The sequence below is a fragment of the Panthera pardus genome, unplaced genomic scaffold, assembly GCF_024362965.1.
Source record: "Panthera pardus isolate Hobbes unplaced genomic scaffold, ASM2436296v1 HiC_scaffold_21, whole genome shotgun sequence".
NCBI lineage: Eukaryota > Metazoa > Chordata > Mammalia > Carnivora > Felidae > Panthera > Panthera pardus.
The window spans coordinates 48,272,313-48,288,757 of record NW_026526777.1 but is presented as its reverse complement, the minus strand read 5'-3'; the positions used below and the strand labels follow the sequence as shown (position 1 = coordinate 48,288,757).

The window sequence follows — 16,445 nt, the reverse complement described above, 5'->3', positions numbered from 1 at the left end:
ACCAGAAGGTCCCATTAGATAATTCGTAGGCGCTATTTGTATACTTAGTAGTTCAGTCCACTCTTGCAGCTTCTTTGGAAGTAAAGAATCACAAACCCTGAAGAACTTGTCAGTATGGTACCATAGAGGCACGGAGAAGAGCCAGGGCCCCTGATTATTATTCTTAGGACACCCAGGTTTTTAACTTGGGAAATAGAAATCCAGCATCATAAACCTCAACTAGCTGAGGAGACGCTTTAAGGATTTTTTGCTTGCTTTGCTACAGTTTTGCGCCAGTTTTTGTCATGTGCATTTGGATAGCAGTGGGAGGCCCGGTCACTGACTGCCCCCCCCCCCCCCCCCCCCCCCCCCCCCCCCGCATGTGATCCTCTTCCTGGTGAGATTCAGGCTTCGTTCTCAAGCGTGTCAGAAAGACTGGTGTTAAAGCTTGAAAAAGACGACTGGGAGTAGGGAGGCTTTATTTGGTCTCTGGCAGGCATCTGGGCTGTGGGTGACCCCTTAGAACTCACAGTCCCAACAGAAGAGAACTGAAGCCCTCGAGCGTGTCGGGAACGATGGAAATGAATTACAGGACAAACGGGAGCGGGAACGAATCCCAGAGGGGCGGGGGCGGGGGGCGGGGGGTGAGAGGTAGGCAGAACCTACACTGCGGAAGTGGAGACTGATCCAGGCTAGCCCGTGTGTGTTCAACCCCGACTTCCGAAGTGCACAGCCTCCTGGGCCTGCACTGTTTTATCCGTTTCGGGGTTTCCTGTGGTTTTCATCAGGTGCACTCCGTCTCTGGAGAGGACACTCTGAGTCCGCTGTGTTGTCACGTGCTCTTCAGTATAGACCTTAAATGGAGGAGCCATCGGTGCACAGGTGAGCTCTGAAACGATTTTATGGTTTCAGTGTTTGCTTTTTACATGCAAGTTTAATTGGAGATAAAGGCTTGAGTTTTACTCAAAGATTGTCTCGGGACAGATCGTGTTCTGTCTCCAGCAGGGTCGGGAGCTTGGTCCCATTTCAGTGACCTCAGTATAGGTGTTGAGTGCCCATTTTCTCTTAGACTTTGTTGAAATGCAGATTTGGGTTGAGTAGGTTTGAGTCTGCATTTCTAACAGGCTCCTGGACGACACCAGTGCTGCTGGTCCCTGGACCACACTTGAGTAGCCAAGCAGGAGTTTGCTTACTACTTGTCGTGGCTGCCTGTAGTTTTCACAACAGCCTCTAGATGTCACCGGCAACTATGAGATCCCGTGCTCCTAGGCTGGCCCCCAAACCGCCTCCAAGCCCTGAGAAAATGTCAGCAATTTATTTAAACTGGAAGCTTGTCTAAAAACCGGCGTTTGGATCCGTTGCTTCTACGTGGAACTGACAAAGGCGGGGGAAAAATGTTTACCTTTCAGGAAAAAAATGTCTTCTTGAAATTAAGATGTTTGTCCAGGAACTTTCCAGCTACCTGCTTTATTTACCACTAAATGCTAAACTTAAAACACTGCAGAAATTAGCAGTTAGTCCTACATGAAAGTTACAAGCAGAGACAGAGTTATTTTGTTTTAAAACCTGGGTTTTTTAAAAGAAACTAGTGTTAATATTAGTAATTTTATCACCATAAATCCACTTACAAACATCACTAGTATAAATAAAATCATTCAAGCCTCCCCTATAAACCATCCACAGCTTCAACCAGGCTGGGGCATATGTAATAACAGTTAACATGTAGCTGAATGAGCTCACGAACACTCACAGCTTCCCTGTCAAGCGACTTCTAATATGCCATTCTGTAGGTGGGGAAACTGAGGCACAGGGCAGCTAATACCCAAGCTCATACATAGAAAATGGGAGGGGCCATTCAGTTAATCCCTATACTGGGTTGCCATTCATGCCCATTTACTGAACGAGTTCACGTTTTCAATTTCCAAATAGTAAAGGTGTGTTCCTTCCATGAAAGGTTGGCTGAGCTTGACTGCAGGAGGGGCAGTGCCGGTGTCCTGGCCCCGCTCTGTGGGAGGTTTAGGTTCAGTGTTGACCTCATGAGGCTAAGACATACAATATGCATACCATAACCACTTTCCAGCTTAACCGTGGTGGTGTCCTAACAAAGGTCCTTCCCTGGTTTCTGCAGCTGTTCGAAAGGGCGCATTTGGCCAGCTGTCGAGGAAGGAGCAGAAGTGGCACTGAGTGTGATCTAAGAGACTGCGGCATTGTGAGACCCGGTGCTAGGGCTCCCCTTACTGTCTGCTGAGCCCACCCTCAAAGCCAGTGAGCCTGGGCCATTAGCCAAGGCCCCGGATCTCTAGACCGCACTTTCTAACAAGGACAAGATGTCTCCCATTAGGCCAGTGGCTTCAGTCACTCCAGTGATTTTGGAAAACGCATCAAGCTCTTCCGAAATCTAACAAGCTTGTTGCCTTCTCACGTCGTGGAAAAGGGGCCCCAAAGGAAAGGGGCTCTCAAGTCTTGCCAGTGGTGTCCGAGAAGCCGCTGGGTGTCACAAGCACTTGAAAGTTGCAAACGTAGCCAAGAGAGAGCCCACAGTCTTCAGCCTAACTTCCTTGTAATGAGACTTGCTCTTCCCCCGACCGGGAGTTTCCAAAAGCCAAGTATCTCCAGACTGCAGCCCTCCGGCTTCCTCTTGCGTGGGTGTGCTCCCAGCTGTGGAAACCCGCCGTTCCTCGCGCCGTTTCACTTCCCCGGCGTCCCGGGGCCTGTCCCCGCTCAGCGGACCCGGCCGCCTCCAGCTCCCGGTGAGACGACTGCCGGGGCCTCCGTGCAGCCGGGGACAGCGCACACGCGGGCGCCCTTCCTTGCCAGGCCTCGGAGGGGCCCCAGAGCTGCCGCCGGTACCAGCGGCGCTCTGAGACCGCGGGCGCCCCGGAACAGCGCGCGGCCGGAAGCGAGCCCCGCGGTGGGCGGCGCCTGCAGGCGGCCTCGGGGTGCCCTGCGGGCGCCCGGCCCTGGGCCTCGGTTCCCGCGCCGGCGCCAGTCCCCGGACCGACGAGAGCCGGGCGAGGCCGGCGGCGGGAGGGCCATGCCTCGCCTCCGCCTGCTGCTGCCGCTGCTGCCGCTGCTGCTGCTGCTGCCGCCGCGCCCGGGCGCGAGCCACGCGGGCCCGCCGGACGGGGCGCAGGAGCCCCTCCCGGGCCTGCGGGAGCGGCTGAGGGAGGCCGCCGCCCTGTCCCGGCGCTACTGGGCGCTCCTGCGCTGCCGCGTGTGGCCCGAGGACTGCGACGGCGACGAGGAGGCTCGCGCGGGGCCCCTGGGTAAGAGCGGCCGCCGGGGCTCCGCGGGGCCGGACGAGCGCCGGCCTGGGAAGCTGGGCGCCGCCGGGGACCGGGCGGCCCGTCCCCCTGTCCCCGGCGCGGCCCCCTGATGCCCTCGGGAGGGCCTGGCTGCCCTGCCCACGCCTCCCGTCCCTGACCCCTCCAGACGGCTCACACTTCCTGGAGTCTGCCAGCCCGCCCTGGCTCATCCCGGGAGCTGCTCTTTCCCACCTCCGTCTTGGCTTTACGGAAAACGCCCGGTCGGCCCCAACCCCAGCACCTTCTCTCCTCGGCTGCCGACGGGGGCGGAGCTGGGCCGGGAGTCCCGGACCTGTGTTCCCCCTCCGGCTCCGGCCCTGACAAGTCGTGGGGCAGGGCTGTCACTTCACTGCCCTGGACGAGATGGCTTCTGAGGCCCCTTGCAGTCTATGTAGATCCTTCTGGGTCCTGTAATAACGATTGTAATGGCAATCCTGCAGTGGTGCCCTAAACAGCTTTCATTTAAATCAAAAGATTTCTAAATCCCAGTGAGTGGCTTTCGGTTTGTTTTTGCTCGTGCTGGGTGTATTCAAGTTGACATTTGGCAAAGGAATTGAGAGGCCCTTGGGGTTCACATGATTTCGGATCTTGAAGCAAGCAGGAGGAATGATGATCAGCAGCTACTGCTTGACTCCCTCCGAGACTGCCAGCTCCTTGTGGGCAGGTCTGGCACCCAGTGCTTAAGGCGTATCTGTTGAGTGAACTGAGCCTTTGCTGGAGCAGTATCCCCGCTGGGTGGTAACTGGGTGGACGGGGTGCCCACTCCGGCCCATGCCCTGAAAAGGGGCAAGGAAGGCCCAGGGAGGAGTGAGGGGTAGCTCCGGAGCGGGGACAGAGGACCGGAAGGACTGCTCTGCTTGGTTGCAGGGAGGCAGTGTCCGCCTTCCCCAAGCCGTAGGCCCCGTGCCTGTCTCACAGGCCCCCCTTTCCAGGCTGGAGCCTTCCCCTGCTGGGCCGGCAGTACCTGGACATCCTGACCTCCTGGTACTGCAGCTTCCAGGACTGCTGCGGCAGCGGTGACTGCAGGATCTCCAACAACCTCACAGGTCGGACCTCGCGGGGGCGAAGGGGCTCGGATCTGTGGGGAGGAGAGGCGATTGAGGGGGGAGCGGCTAGGGCGCAGGGTACCTTTCGTCATCCTCTCTGTGGCGGACAGCACACCCTCCCTGGCTCCACCCCGACTCCCGGGAGCCCCTGTCCCCAAACCCTGTAACCTCATGGCTGGAAGGAACTAAGGCCTAGCAGAGGACTTTGAACACACTCCCTGCCCTCAACAGGTGTTTGCTGAATTGAATTTATTCATTTGAGGGTGTCTCCATAAAGTATTGGGGGGGGGGCGGGGTCCTGAAATTTCTGGGCGGAAGCAGCCTCATGGGCCTAGGGGCTGGATTCCCTCCTCCGGACAGGACTCTGCCAACCATTCTGGGGTGTCTTCAGGGCCTTCAGAAAGGGTGATTCCTTCTCTCCCTAAATTCAATCTTGATTTCTCCAGCTCTTCAGAAAATAGCCCTTGAGCTCGTTCTCCCACCTCCTGCAGAAAATCAGCAGTTAATATTGGTGCTCTTGGCCAGAGGTCAGCACAAGTGGGGGGGGAGCAGGAGGGGGGATTTATAAATTTAGTTAATTTCAGCTACTCACAAATGTTAAATGCAATTCAACTAATAGTCTATAAAACAAACTAAAATTACAGGGACACCTGGGTGGCTCACCTTCCACTTTCCTCACCCGAAGTACGTTGCGTGTCTGACTTTGGCTCAGGTCATGATCTGACCGTGAGTTCGAGCCCCGATTCGGGCTTGCCTTTGTCAGTGCAGAGTTCTCTTGGATCCGCCGCCCCCCTCTGTCTCTGCCCCTCCTCTGCTGGCGTGCTCATGCTCTCTCCCTACCTCTCTCAACATTAAACAAACAAAAAAAGGGATCCAAGATACACATCCATAAAATATCAAGCTAGTAAAGTGTTTGTAACAGAAAATAGCCCTTGAATCCCTTGGGGTGCAAGATCTTCACGGTGGTTTCTTATTTTGAGGCCAGGAAGTCTGGATGGGTGATCCCTGCTTAGAGATGTTCAGAGGCTCAGCCTCCCAGGGACCGTGCCCACGTGCACCTGACCATGGCTCCCTCTGTCCTGTCCCCAGGCCTGGCATCGGACCTGAGTGTACGACTGCACGGCCAGCATCTGGCCCGGGAGCTGGTCCTGACAGCCGTGAGGGGCTACTTAGAGCCGCCGCAGCCACACAAGGCCCTGGCTCTGTCGTTCCACGGCTGGTCTGGCACAGGCAAGAACTTCGTGGCGCGGCTGCTGGCGGAGAACCTCTACCGGGATGGGCTGAGGAGCGACTGTGTCAAGGTGTTCATCGCCACCTTCCACTTTCCTCACCCGAAGTACGTGGACCTGTACCAGGTGAGGCTGGGCAGTGCTAGGGCTAGCTTCGCCAGCCGGGTGGAGGCCGGAAAGACGCTCAGACAGCCCGAGCGGCCGGCCTCCGTGGGGGGGAGGGAGGCCCTGAAGCCAGCCATCCCCTGCCGGGAAGTGGGCCTCGGAGAAGCCCAGGTGTGGGAGCAGGTGGCCGCCGTGACAGAAGCTGTAAGCCACACAGACATCCCCCCCACACAGGTGAGGTCCTGGACACGTGGAAGGAAGGCTTCTGTCCCAAACACCACCTGTCTCGAGCTGTCTCATCAGCCAGACGCTAAGCTTGAACAGAAAACCCACGTGTTAATTGTTCTAGAAATAGTGGCAATGTAGGAAACGTGCAGCAGAGAAAAGCAAAAGCTTTGTCGTAATCTCCACACCCAGATGCAACCACGGCATTTTGGTGTACTTTCTTGTAGCCTTTCGTCTGTACTGTTTTATGTCATTGTGATTAATATTGGACAGGAAGTCGCAGATACTGGTTTTTTTTTTTTTTTAAAGAGGCACATCACATAAGATTTTCCACGTCTTCTTCAAATCGCTCATCACACACCAATAAGCAGATGGCCAAAAATTGTCCGTGCCGTTCTGATTTGGGTTTCTTCATTCAGACACGTAGGATTTCAGATAAGCCAGACGATGACCCAAACCGCATTGCAGCATGACAGAGATTACTAATTACTACATCTCTTTCGGCTTTTAGTTGCTATATTTGCAGTGTGTTAACCTGGGAAGATGATGTAAGCCTCTGCGGACAGAGATTGCCTGAGTCACCTGGCAGCTTCAGCTCAGTCTTGGAGGGCAGAGGTGGTGTGACGTGTCCCAAGGGCTGGCGACTGGTGGCTGGTCGGCCAGGTCTTCCCAGAAAGAGCAGAACTGCTATGGATCTGTTTTCCGCTGTGAAAACTGACATGTGCACACTTGCTCTCACACCGTGCACATCACACACACACACACACACACACACACACACACACAGTGACAGGGGCCCGAAGGCAGAATCCAGGGATGTTAGAGGTGGACACTGAGTGTGGGCTCTGCTGACACCCACCCCGGGCAGGAACCGGCCCTGCTCTCCTGGTGAGCCCTGCAGGGCGGCTCCTCTGAGAGGTCAGCCTCGCCTGAGGACCAATGAGCACTTGCTCCTGGGAGTTCAAGACCGGTGGCTGTGGCCAACACTGGGCACTTGAGCCTGCTCTGCCCATCTCTCCTATGGTAGAGCCTGCCTCCCACCCCCAGGGAGGGTGCCTGGACGTGCTGGGACGGGACCTCGTCCTGGAGCACATGGAGCAGGACTAGGGCTGGGGCCTGATTCCTCTTCACAAACCGTGGGTGCATGAGAATCACCTGGGAAGCTCCCTAGAGGTGTAGGCCCTCGCCCCGCCCCCGGAGGTTTGGATTGGTAGGCCTGGGGTGGAAGCCGGTGATGGTGATGCGTTGCAGATGGGCTCCCTGGGGCCCTGGCGGCTGTAGGGTGGGGATGTGCTTTCCCGGCTCCCCAGCTCCCAGCAGCTCCCCGTATTCCGTGCAGGAGCAGCTAACAAGTCAGATCAGGAAGACACAGGAGCGCTGCCCCCAGACCCTGTTCATTTTCGACGAGGCCGAGAAGCTGCATCCAGGACTGCTGGAGGCCCTCCGGTCACACCTGGAAGGCCAGGCCCCCGAGAATCACAGAGTCGAGTCCCCGAGAACCGTCTTTCTCTTTCTCAGGTGAGGTGTGAGCAACAAGGGCAGGAGGGCCGGGTAAGGGCAGGGAGAGCGCTCGGCCCCGGGCCGCGCCTGCCAGGCTCCTCCAGCGGCTGGCTGGCGGGAGCGGCTTCCATGCTCTCCGAGGCTGCAGACCCTTTTCCGCAAAGGGAAACCACACACCCCAGTGGAGAAAACAGAAGCCCAGCCTCTTGGGCGGGGGCAGGGGTGGGGAGCCCTCCGTCTCCCGGGTCCTGCCCTGATCCTACCGCTGAGGAGGGATTCTGCCTCCCACCCTCACCCCCACCGCCGGCGCCCACCCTTCGCTCATCTGTCCTCTCCCATGGCCGTGTTAGGGTGGGGAGGCTCCCCTCCGACCCCCCGGTTAGTACATGGCCTCCTCAGGGAGGGACCACTCACAGGGGATCCCCTCTCAGAAGGGCATTTTGGGGATTTGTTTTTCTTGACGTATAATTGACACAGAGCATTAGTTTCAGGTGCTCAATGGGATTCGCTGTTTGTATATATCCGTATTGCAAAATGGTTGCAGTTAGTTAACACCCGTCACCATGCACAATTACACTTTTTCCTGATGAGAACTTTCAAGATCTAACGCCAACACCTATCAGATATGCAGTGCAGCATTGTTAACTAATTGCCCCTGACCTCTGGCAACCACCCATCTGTTCTTGGTATTTGTGAGCTTGGTTTGTTGTTGTTCTTGTTGTTTTAAGATCCCACACGTGAGTGAGATCATACGGTATTTGTCTTTCTGTGACTTATTTCATTTAGCATGATGCCCTCAAGGTCCATCCATGTTGTTGCAAACGGCAAGATTTCATTAGGAAATTTATGGAATTTTATGCACAATACTCCATTGTGTGTGGGGCGGAGCACATTTTCGTCATCCATCCATTGATGGACACTTAGGTTGTTTCCATATTTTGGCTGTTGTAAATAATGCTGCAGTGAACATGGGGGCATGTATATCTTTTTGAGTATTTTAATTATCTTTGGATAAATACTCAGAAGTGTAATTGCTGGATCATATGGTAATTCTACCTTTAGCTTTTTGAAGAGTCTCATGTTTACTGGTAGCGTCTGCATCAATTTACATTCCCACCAACAGAGCACAAGGCTTCCCTTTTCTCCACATCCTCAGTAACACTTGTTATTGCCTGTCTTTTTGGTTATAGCCATTCTAACAGATGTGAAGTGACATCTCGTTGTGGTTTTGATTCGCATTCTCCTGATGATGAGTGATCATTCACCTTTTCATGTACCTGTTGGCTGTCTGTATGTCTTCTTTTGAAAGATGTCTTTTCAGTTCTTTTGCCCATTTTTAATCAGATTATTTTTGCTGTTGAGTTGTATGAGCTTTTTTTTTTAAACTTTTTTAATGTTTTTGTTTTTGAGACAGCATGAGCAGGGGAGGGGCCGAGAGATGGAGAGACACAGAATCTGAAGCAGGCTTCATGCTCTGAGCTGTCAGCACAGAGCCCAACACGGGGCTTGAACTCACAGACCACGAGATCATGACCTGAGCCAAGGTCAGACATTTAACCGACTGAGCCACCCAGGCGCCCCTTTAATGTTTACTTTTTGAGAGAGAGGAAGAGAGAGAGAATCCCAACAAGGCTCTGTGCTGATAGTGTAGAGCCTGATACGGGGCTTGATCTTAAGAGCCATGAGATCTTAAGAACCATAAGACCTGAGCCAAAATCAAGAGTTGGACACTTAATCGACTGAGCCATCCAGGTACTCCTGTATGAGCTTTTTGTATTTTTTGGATATTAACCCTTATCAGATATATAACTTTACAATACTTTATCCCATTCAGTAGGTTGCTGTTTCATTTTGTTGGTTTCCTTCACTGTGCAGAATTTTTTAGTTTGATGTAGTCCCACTTATTTTTGCTTTTGGTGTCCTATCCAAAAAAATCATTGCCAAGACTGACGTTCGAGAGCTTTTCTAAGAGTTTGATGGTTTCAGGTCTCACGCTGCATCTAATCCATTCTGAGTTAATTTTTGGGTATGGTGCAAGATAGTTATCCAGTTTTCATTCTTTTGTATGTGGTGTTCAGCTTTCCCAATACCATTTATTGAAGAGACTGTTCTTTCCCCATTGTATATTCTTGCCTCCTTTGTCATAAATTAATTAACCATATATGTATGGGCTTATTTCTGGGCTCTTTTGTTCCACTGATTTATGTGTCTGTTTTTATGCCAATACCATGCTGTTTTGATGACTATGGCCTTGTAATATAGCTTGGAATATAATTCACACACTGCGAGTCCCTTCTTAAAAGAGCATTATGTTTTCAAATCAGCACATTTGTTGAAAATTAGGTACAAAGTACCTTTGAAAATTCCCAAGGTAGACCCAGGTGGAGGGTGGTTTCCCACCAAGTCCAGTATGGCTAGCTCTTTCTCCAGCTTTGGAAGGTCTGGTTCTTCTGTGATCACGAGGGGAAGTCGCTGGCTTGAAATTCGGGGTATGATGGGTTGAATGAAAAGCTCACGCTTTCACACCTGGTTGAGATTTGCAGCGTGGCCATGCAGGACTCTTGACCATTACACTGCACTTCCTGTTTGATTTGCCATTATGCTCTGGAAATGGCTTTGTAAGAAGAATTGAGAAATCAGCTTGTTCGATCCTATCTTTTTATGGTGGCTCCAGCTGGGAAAGTCCTGCCCAAGGTCTGTTAGAAGTCAGGTTTGGGTCCCTGCTGGCCCAACCCGAAATGCTTCACAAGCAGCCAATACAAGGCACAAGGTACTTCTCACCCTCAGCAGGCCAGTACATGCTTGCTAGGGGATTTTCTTCAGTTTTGGGTGCACCCTAAAGGTGGAGAACTAGGGAGTCTGGTTTTTCATCCTGCTTGGAGCATGTCAGGGAGCAAGGTGTGGAAGGCAGCTCTTGTTTCATTGTGGACCCGCAAGGCAAGATGGAACCAGTTGCAACGGCCGCCAGGTTGGGATTTCAGTGGTTGGTGGCAAGTCCTTCCTTCCTAGTCTATAATTCAGGCTTATGGGACACTACAGTGCCCTGGGAAGAAACGCAGCCGGGGGTGGGTGCTCCCAAGGTGATTTTAAAAGAAAAGCAGAGAGAAAAGCGGACGTTTTTCTGACCTGAGCCACAGTGCCAGGGCACTGACTTTCCCACTCAGTTCTCTGCCTGGACAACCCTCCCCAGTGCTAGGATCTCCTCATACGACCCAAGTGACCTTGCAGTCTCTAGGCAAACATTTGTCTTCATAGTATTTTGGTCATTGACCTACCAGCGGTGCCCCAGTCCCCTCTAGCCCTGCCCTTTCCCCTAGTGACCTGGCCTTTACGCACCATCCGAGGCCATGCGGTCACCAGTGAATGGACGTAATGCTGGGGTGGCAGCGGGGCCTGGGGAGAGAGCCACCGGGGGAAAAGCCCCGTGTGGGCCCCCACTTGCTGGGGGATGGAGAGGCCATGCCGGCCATCAGGGAACCCTCTGGGGAGGAGGGCGCACACCTGGGACAAGGGCGTGGTCTCCAGCTCTAGCGGTTCTGGTGCCGGCCTGTGTCCCACTGGGAGAGTCAGTGGTCCTTGACAGGCCTGGGCGTTCACCACCTGGAGCCCTCAGGTCAGCCAGGCTGGCAGCGCAGCTCAGTGCCGTCCCCACTCCTGCCCCTGGGGGTCCAGAAAGCAGCCCTTCTACACCCTGAAGGCTTTCAGGCACAGATCTTCCTCAGCCTGCGATGGGACTATGTCCCAATAAGCTCGTGGTAAATTGAAAACACGTTTGACACACCTGACCCGCCGGACATGGTGGCTTAGCCCAGCCTACACCAAATGTGCTCACAACACGAGCATTAGCCTACAATGGGGAAAACCGTCGAAGGTGAAGCCCACGTGGCAATGAATCGTTGACCAGCTCGTGTGATTGATGAATACCGTACTGACAGAAACAGCGTGGTTGTGTGGGTGCAGAATGGCAGTAAGGGTATCGGTCGTTGGCCCTTATGATCACGTGGCTGGCTGGGAGCTGTGGCTGCTGCCCAGCATCCCAGCTAAGGATCGTACCACGCGTCGCTAGCCCAGGGAAAGATCAAAACTCAAAGTAAGATTTCTGAATGCTTACTGCATCTGCACCATTGTAAAGTCGAAAAGTTGGAAGTCCGGGACCCTCTGTGTTCCAGGGATGGGTCGGGACAGCATGGGAGTCTCTGGAGTTGACTTCTCTAGTGGCCTCACCGGTGTGCTGAGGGCTCTTGGGTTTGGCAGAAAGGCACAGCTGATTCAAACTGCTGGTGGGGACAAGTTACACTGTTTGAGGCCAGCAGCCGAATCCTGAAAAAACTCCTCAGCCTGCTGTTTGAAGCAAGGCGCCAGTGGCTTTGCAGGCTGCCCTATGGTGGCATCGGACGGCAGCAGGGAGGCCGCGGGAGCGGTGGCGGGGTGTCCTGGGTGGTAGGCTGGAGTCGGGCTGATGACTCTCACTCGCTTCTACCAAGTGGAGCTCGCGCCTCGAGTGGGGTCATGGCGCTCTAATGGGAGCTCTTGGCCTCTTCTCGGTGATGCTGTGAGGTGAAAGGGGAGTTAACGTCTGTTCTCAGGGAAAGAACAGAAAGGGCTTTTTGAAGAATTAAAAGAATGTGAATTTTTCATGGAATCAAGGCGCCTTGTACCCCAGTGCACAGAAGATGCTTGTAGAAATGTGTATTTGTTGACTGTTGAATCTAGGGTGACCTAAGGAGGCAATCTTAAATTGGTCCAATTCTCTTATTTCACAAGTGAGGAAACTAAGGCTCTGAGAGATAAATAATTGTTTATATCTCTATTTTTTTAGTATAAAATTTTTTTTTTAATGTTTATTTTTGAGAGAGAGCGCAAGTAGGGGAAGGGCAGAGAGAGAGAAGGAGACACAAAATCTGAAGCAGGGTCCAGGCTCCGAGGTGTCAGCACAGAGCCCGATGCAGGGCTTGAACCCAGCCACTCAACTGACTAAGCCACCCAGGTGCCCCTATCCCTCGTCTTTAAGAAAGACCTATTAGCAATTAGGTTTGGTGGAATGGTCTGGAGGGGCCTTAGAGCTGAGAGCTGGTACGAGGGCCTGTTGTCCTGCCCCTGAGCCAGCTGAGAGGACGGGCCCACCGGTGGCCTGGGAGGAGGTGGAAGAGAACTGGAGCGAGCCAGGAAGGCAGCATCTCTCTAACGGTGCAATCCTGGTGCCAGAGTGGGTCCTGAGGAGCTGAAGCCTAGGGGAGAACATGGTGCATAGAGAAGGGGCCCATGTCACATCTTGGTGGGTGACAGAAAAGCCTGTTACACAGAGGAAGACAACACTGGCTATGGGACAAAACAAGAGAAATTCAGAAGGTAGATGGGAACAGTGTAGACAAATGTGCACAGACGTCCATGTAGTTAATACACCTTTATTGAGCACCTGGTATTTCCATGCTCCAGGGGCTCCGTGAGTAAATCCCACTCCTGTCCCCAGTACCTGCCCTCCAGCCCGTGCACGTGTAAACCTGCCTTCGCCTCACATGGGGAGCGCAGGATGGGGCAATCCCTTGGCAGGGAACAGCTCTTGCCTTGGCTGATGCAATCGTGATCACTTGCGTGTGTAGATGACCTGCCTGGCAGGCCTTCCTCCAGCCGGAGGGTGTGGGGCGGCAGCTTCCCTACATGAAGGGGTCAGGGGAAGTCTGGCTGTGTCTGACCTTGAGCAAGGGGTGGGGACCACCCTTGTCCCTGCCGGGCCCTCCACCTGGGACTCAGGGACTGCTGGGCCCTCTGAGGAAGGAGGCACTGGGTCACTGGGCAGTCCTGGCCTACCCATGGGTGGAGGCAGGCAGGGAGAGAAGCAGGCAGCTCCTCCTCTGTCGCAGAGCCTCACATGGAGCCTGGCACAGGAGCCACACTCAAATGCAAAACAAAGGGGTTAATATGGCTGCGAGCGAGAGGGGCAGAGCCACTCCCTCCCTCTGCTGGGCCTGAGCAATAAGCAGGGGCAGAGCTTGGGTTAAGGAGCTGTTGGAAGGCCTGGGAAGCTGCGGCCTAGCAAAGGGAGAGTGCGTGGGGAGGGAAGTAGGCACGGGGCTGGGGGGATCGGAGAAAGTGCTCCCAGCTCCCCTGGCAGTGGTGCTCATATCCTCTCCTCTTCCTCCCTTCCTCATCTCTCTAACCCAGTCCGCTTCAGACCCATAATTCCAGTTACCTGGTGATATCCCAACCCCTGGAGAGATCAAGGGTGAATATAAAACACTCGCGGGTGTAGAACCAGGCTTTTGTCGCCACCCTTCTCCCACATTCACTCCACTTGTCAGCAGCTGGGGGGGTTGCGGATAGCAAGCAGCTCTCGGCAAATGCTCGTGTTCTTCGATGGCCTCCTTTCCCTCACATCCGTCAGTCACAGGGTCTTGACAGCTGGGTCTCCTAAACTAATTCTTAAACCCTTCTACCGCAAACAGCTCCCTGACCTTTCTGCGACCATCCCATGTGTCTTCAATTCGACCTCCGTGGCCCTAGAATGATCTTATTAGGAAGGAAAGCAAATCAGGTCACCGCACCACCCTACACTCCCAAGCGCAAACCCCTTAGTGGTTCTCCTCGGCCGACGAGCCAAGTTCCGTGTGTGTGGCAGACGCCTCCTCACGCGAGCCTCCACCTACCTTCGTGCCTCTGCTCCTCTGGAACCTGAAGCCCGCAAGCCCTCTGGTCCACACCTGGACACACACCTTCCCGTCTGGTCTGCTTGGGCTCAGAAGCCTCATGCTCCCTCTTAAGTGTTAGGTGCGCCTCCCTCAGCACTGGCGCCGCAGTCCCGGCATCATACAGGCCTCTCCTGCCCCACAGAGGTCAAGGGGAAGGACCACATCACACAATCGCTTTGCTCCCTGCACCTAGCACAGCCTCAGGGAGCATGTGTCAAAGGGAGCAAGACAGGGAGGGTGGTTGGAAAAGCAGGACAAGGTCCTCTGTTTAGACTTTGGGTTGTGACAAGATCCCTTGGAGGGGGAGACGCTCCTTGACCTCCAGTCACCAGTCCCGTAGGCTTCAGTGATCAAGTTCTCCATTTGGAAGATAAATATAAAAATACTAGTATTTGTTAACAAGTCCTTGTTTCTTCCAGTAACCTTGGAGGCAGTGTCATCAATGAGGCTGTCCTGAATCTGCTTATGGCCGGATGGTCCCGGGAAGACATTAAGCTGGACCACTTGGTGCCCCAGCTCGAGGCCGAGATTGCCAAGTCCACAGGTAACGGGCCCCCAGCCTCACAGAAGCTGTATGTATGGGAATGTGGGCTTCTGAGGTTGACAAGGCACAGAGGACACGCTGTAATCATCTCATTGTCAACTCCAAGTAGGCACAAGAGGGCCTAAGAAAGCCCAACTCCTTTTCTGAAAATGCTGTGAGAGAGAGTAATTGCCCCCCCAGCCCTGGGAATCCAGGCAGTGGTAGAAGCCTGTGGACCCTGAGCAAGAGTCTGTGAGCTCAGTGGTTCATGCCTCCAGCCACCTTCTGCTTTCTGCTGTCAGATGAAACTATAAACCTGCAGTCCTAGCCCCAGGGCCCCCTTCACCCGGGACACACTTTCCCTAAAAGAAGATGCAGCTGTGTAGATCTGGACACAGGTTTTAGGGTTGGGGACAGCCCCAGGTAGACGCCATGTAACTCTGGTCTTGATTTCAGACAGTGGCTTTGGCCAGAGCCGTCTTGTCAAAGAAAACCTGATTGACTTCTTCGTCCCCTTCCTGCCGCTGGAGTATCGCCACGTGAGGCTGTGTGCACGCGACGCCTTCCTGAGCCAGGAGCTCCCGTACACAGAAGAGGCACTGGACCAAATTGCCAAGATGATGGTGTACGTCCCCAAGGAGGAGCAACTCTTCTCTTCTCAGGGCTGCAAATCTATTTCCCAGAGAATTAACTATTTCCTGCCTTGACTGCAAGAGGAGGACTTCCTGAAGCTGCCTGCCCTCCTCTAACAGGGCCCATCGGGGCAGGCTGGCCTCCCGCAGTCACTCACCCACACAAGGTGTGGGAAGAAGGCAGGCCTCAAATCGGAAGCAGAGCCAGTTCTTTCAGTCACTTAGTGCCTTAAAAAGCCACGTTCTGAAATGTGGGCCAGGTGGTCGGAGAAAGCCACATGGAAGATACATCTCAGCTCTTGCTTGCAGACGCCTGTGGCTGTGGGACTCCTGGTGACAGGGAATGGAACAATGGAGCTGCTCAGGTTTACGGGACGGGCGGCTTAGTTTTCAAGTTGTTCCCCAAGGGAAGCTGGGTAGCTTCTGTGAGCAGATGAGCAAAGAGCCTCAGGCTAAAGGAAAAAGTACATAGAGTTATATACATATATATATGTATATATAAATCATGTCAGCATAGGTTATGACTAATTCTCTTGTAAATCTAAAAGAAAAATTTAAGTTAGGGGCTTTGACATGCCTGTCATATATATAAAAATTAAAATTCTGTATTTTTCTAGAACCCTCAGCCTGCTTTCTTACTGAGACCTAGTAATCATGCTCACCCAGCAACATTCCCAAAGCCGGGTCCTACTGATAGAGACGTGCTGGTGCTCACGGAGCTGACAGGGCGACTGCCTGGTCAGCTGAACCGAGTTACTTCAGCCTCTCACTGAAGACGCTTTCACAGCGTCTTGCTCTTGTGTATGAAAACGTCACTCCCAGGCTCCCAGCTGTAAAAAGAAAAAGTCTTTTTTGAGGTTTGAATGGCCACGTATAAACGCATACACTGTGCCTCTAGACACCCAGGGGCTGTGAGTTGTGGGTCTCTTCCCTTCTCTTGGTTCCTTTGCTTTTCTGGAATTGCACACGGGTCTTTGCTCTTACATTTGTCATCACCTCAAGTAGCCCCTCTTATTTAAAGCCCCCAGCAACCGTCTTACCGTTAGCCCTGGAGAAACAGGCGGCTTCTGTCTCTCTCCCCTTTAACACTTTACTGCACTCATTTACTCAAGGCTCGGGAGTACCCAGCCTGAGCCACATCACAATCTCAGTACTCCAATACACGACTAAAACCACTTTTTCTCACCACCTATGGGCCCGCAGTGATCTGGACCT

At 53.5% G+C, this 16,445-nt stretch overlaps 1 protein-coding gene across 2 annotated transcripts; it reads left to right on the top strand.

The window, feature by feature from the left end:
* The first annotated feature begins 672 nt into the window (after positions 1-672).
* Positions 673-15,849, top strand: TOR3A (torsin family 3 member A). 2 transcript variants are annotated; one of them, XM_053909221.1, is made up of 7 exons: positions 673-861; positions 2,108-3,245; positions 4,217-4,330; positions 5,420-5,685; positions 7,229-7,407; positions 14,495-14,619; positions 15,055-15,849. In XM_053909221.1, exons 2-7 carry the CDS (start codon positions 2,543-2,545, stop codon positions 15,303-15,305), a joined length of 1,638 nt encoding a protein of 545 aa, XP_053765196.1. In that variant the 5' UTR covers positions 673-861; positions 2,108-2,542; the 3' UTR covers positions 15,306-15,849. The 2 variants fall into 2 exon arrangements, with proteins under 2 accessions (XP_053765196.1, XP_019281844.2); XM_019426299.2 differs by lacking the exon at positions 673-861 and having other exon boundaries at positions 1,467-3,245.
* Positions 15,850-16,445: the final 596 nt, after the last annotated feature.

Bases quoted from the DNA above. Each gene is read 5' to 3' on its own strand.
- TOR3A (XM_053909221.1), top strand. From the start codon at position 2,543: ATGAGACTTGCTCTTCCCCCGACCGGGAGTTTCCAAAAGCCAAGTATC. The intron at 4,331-5,419 runs GTCGGACCTCGC...TCCTGTCCCCAG, and splicing joins GATCTCCAACAACCTCACAG to GCCTGGCATCGGACCTGAGT. The intron at 5,686-7,228 runs GTGAGGCTGGGC...TATTCCGTGCAG, and splicing joins AGTACGTGGACCTGTACCAG to GAGCAGCTAACAAGTCAGAT.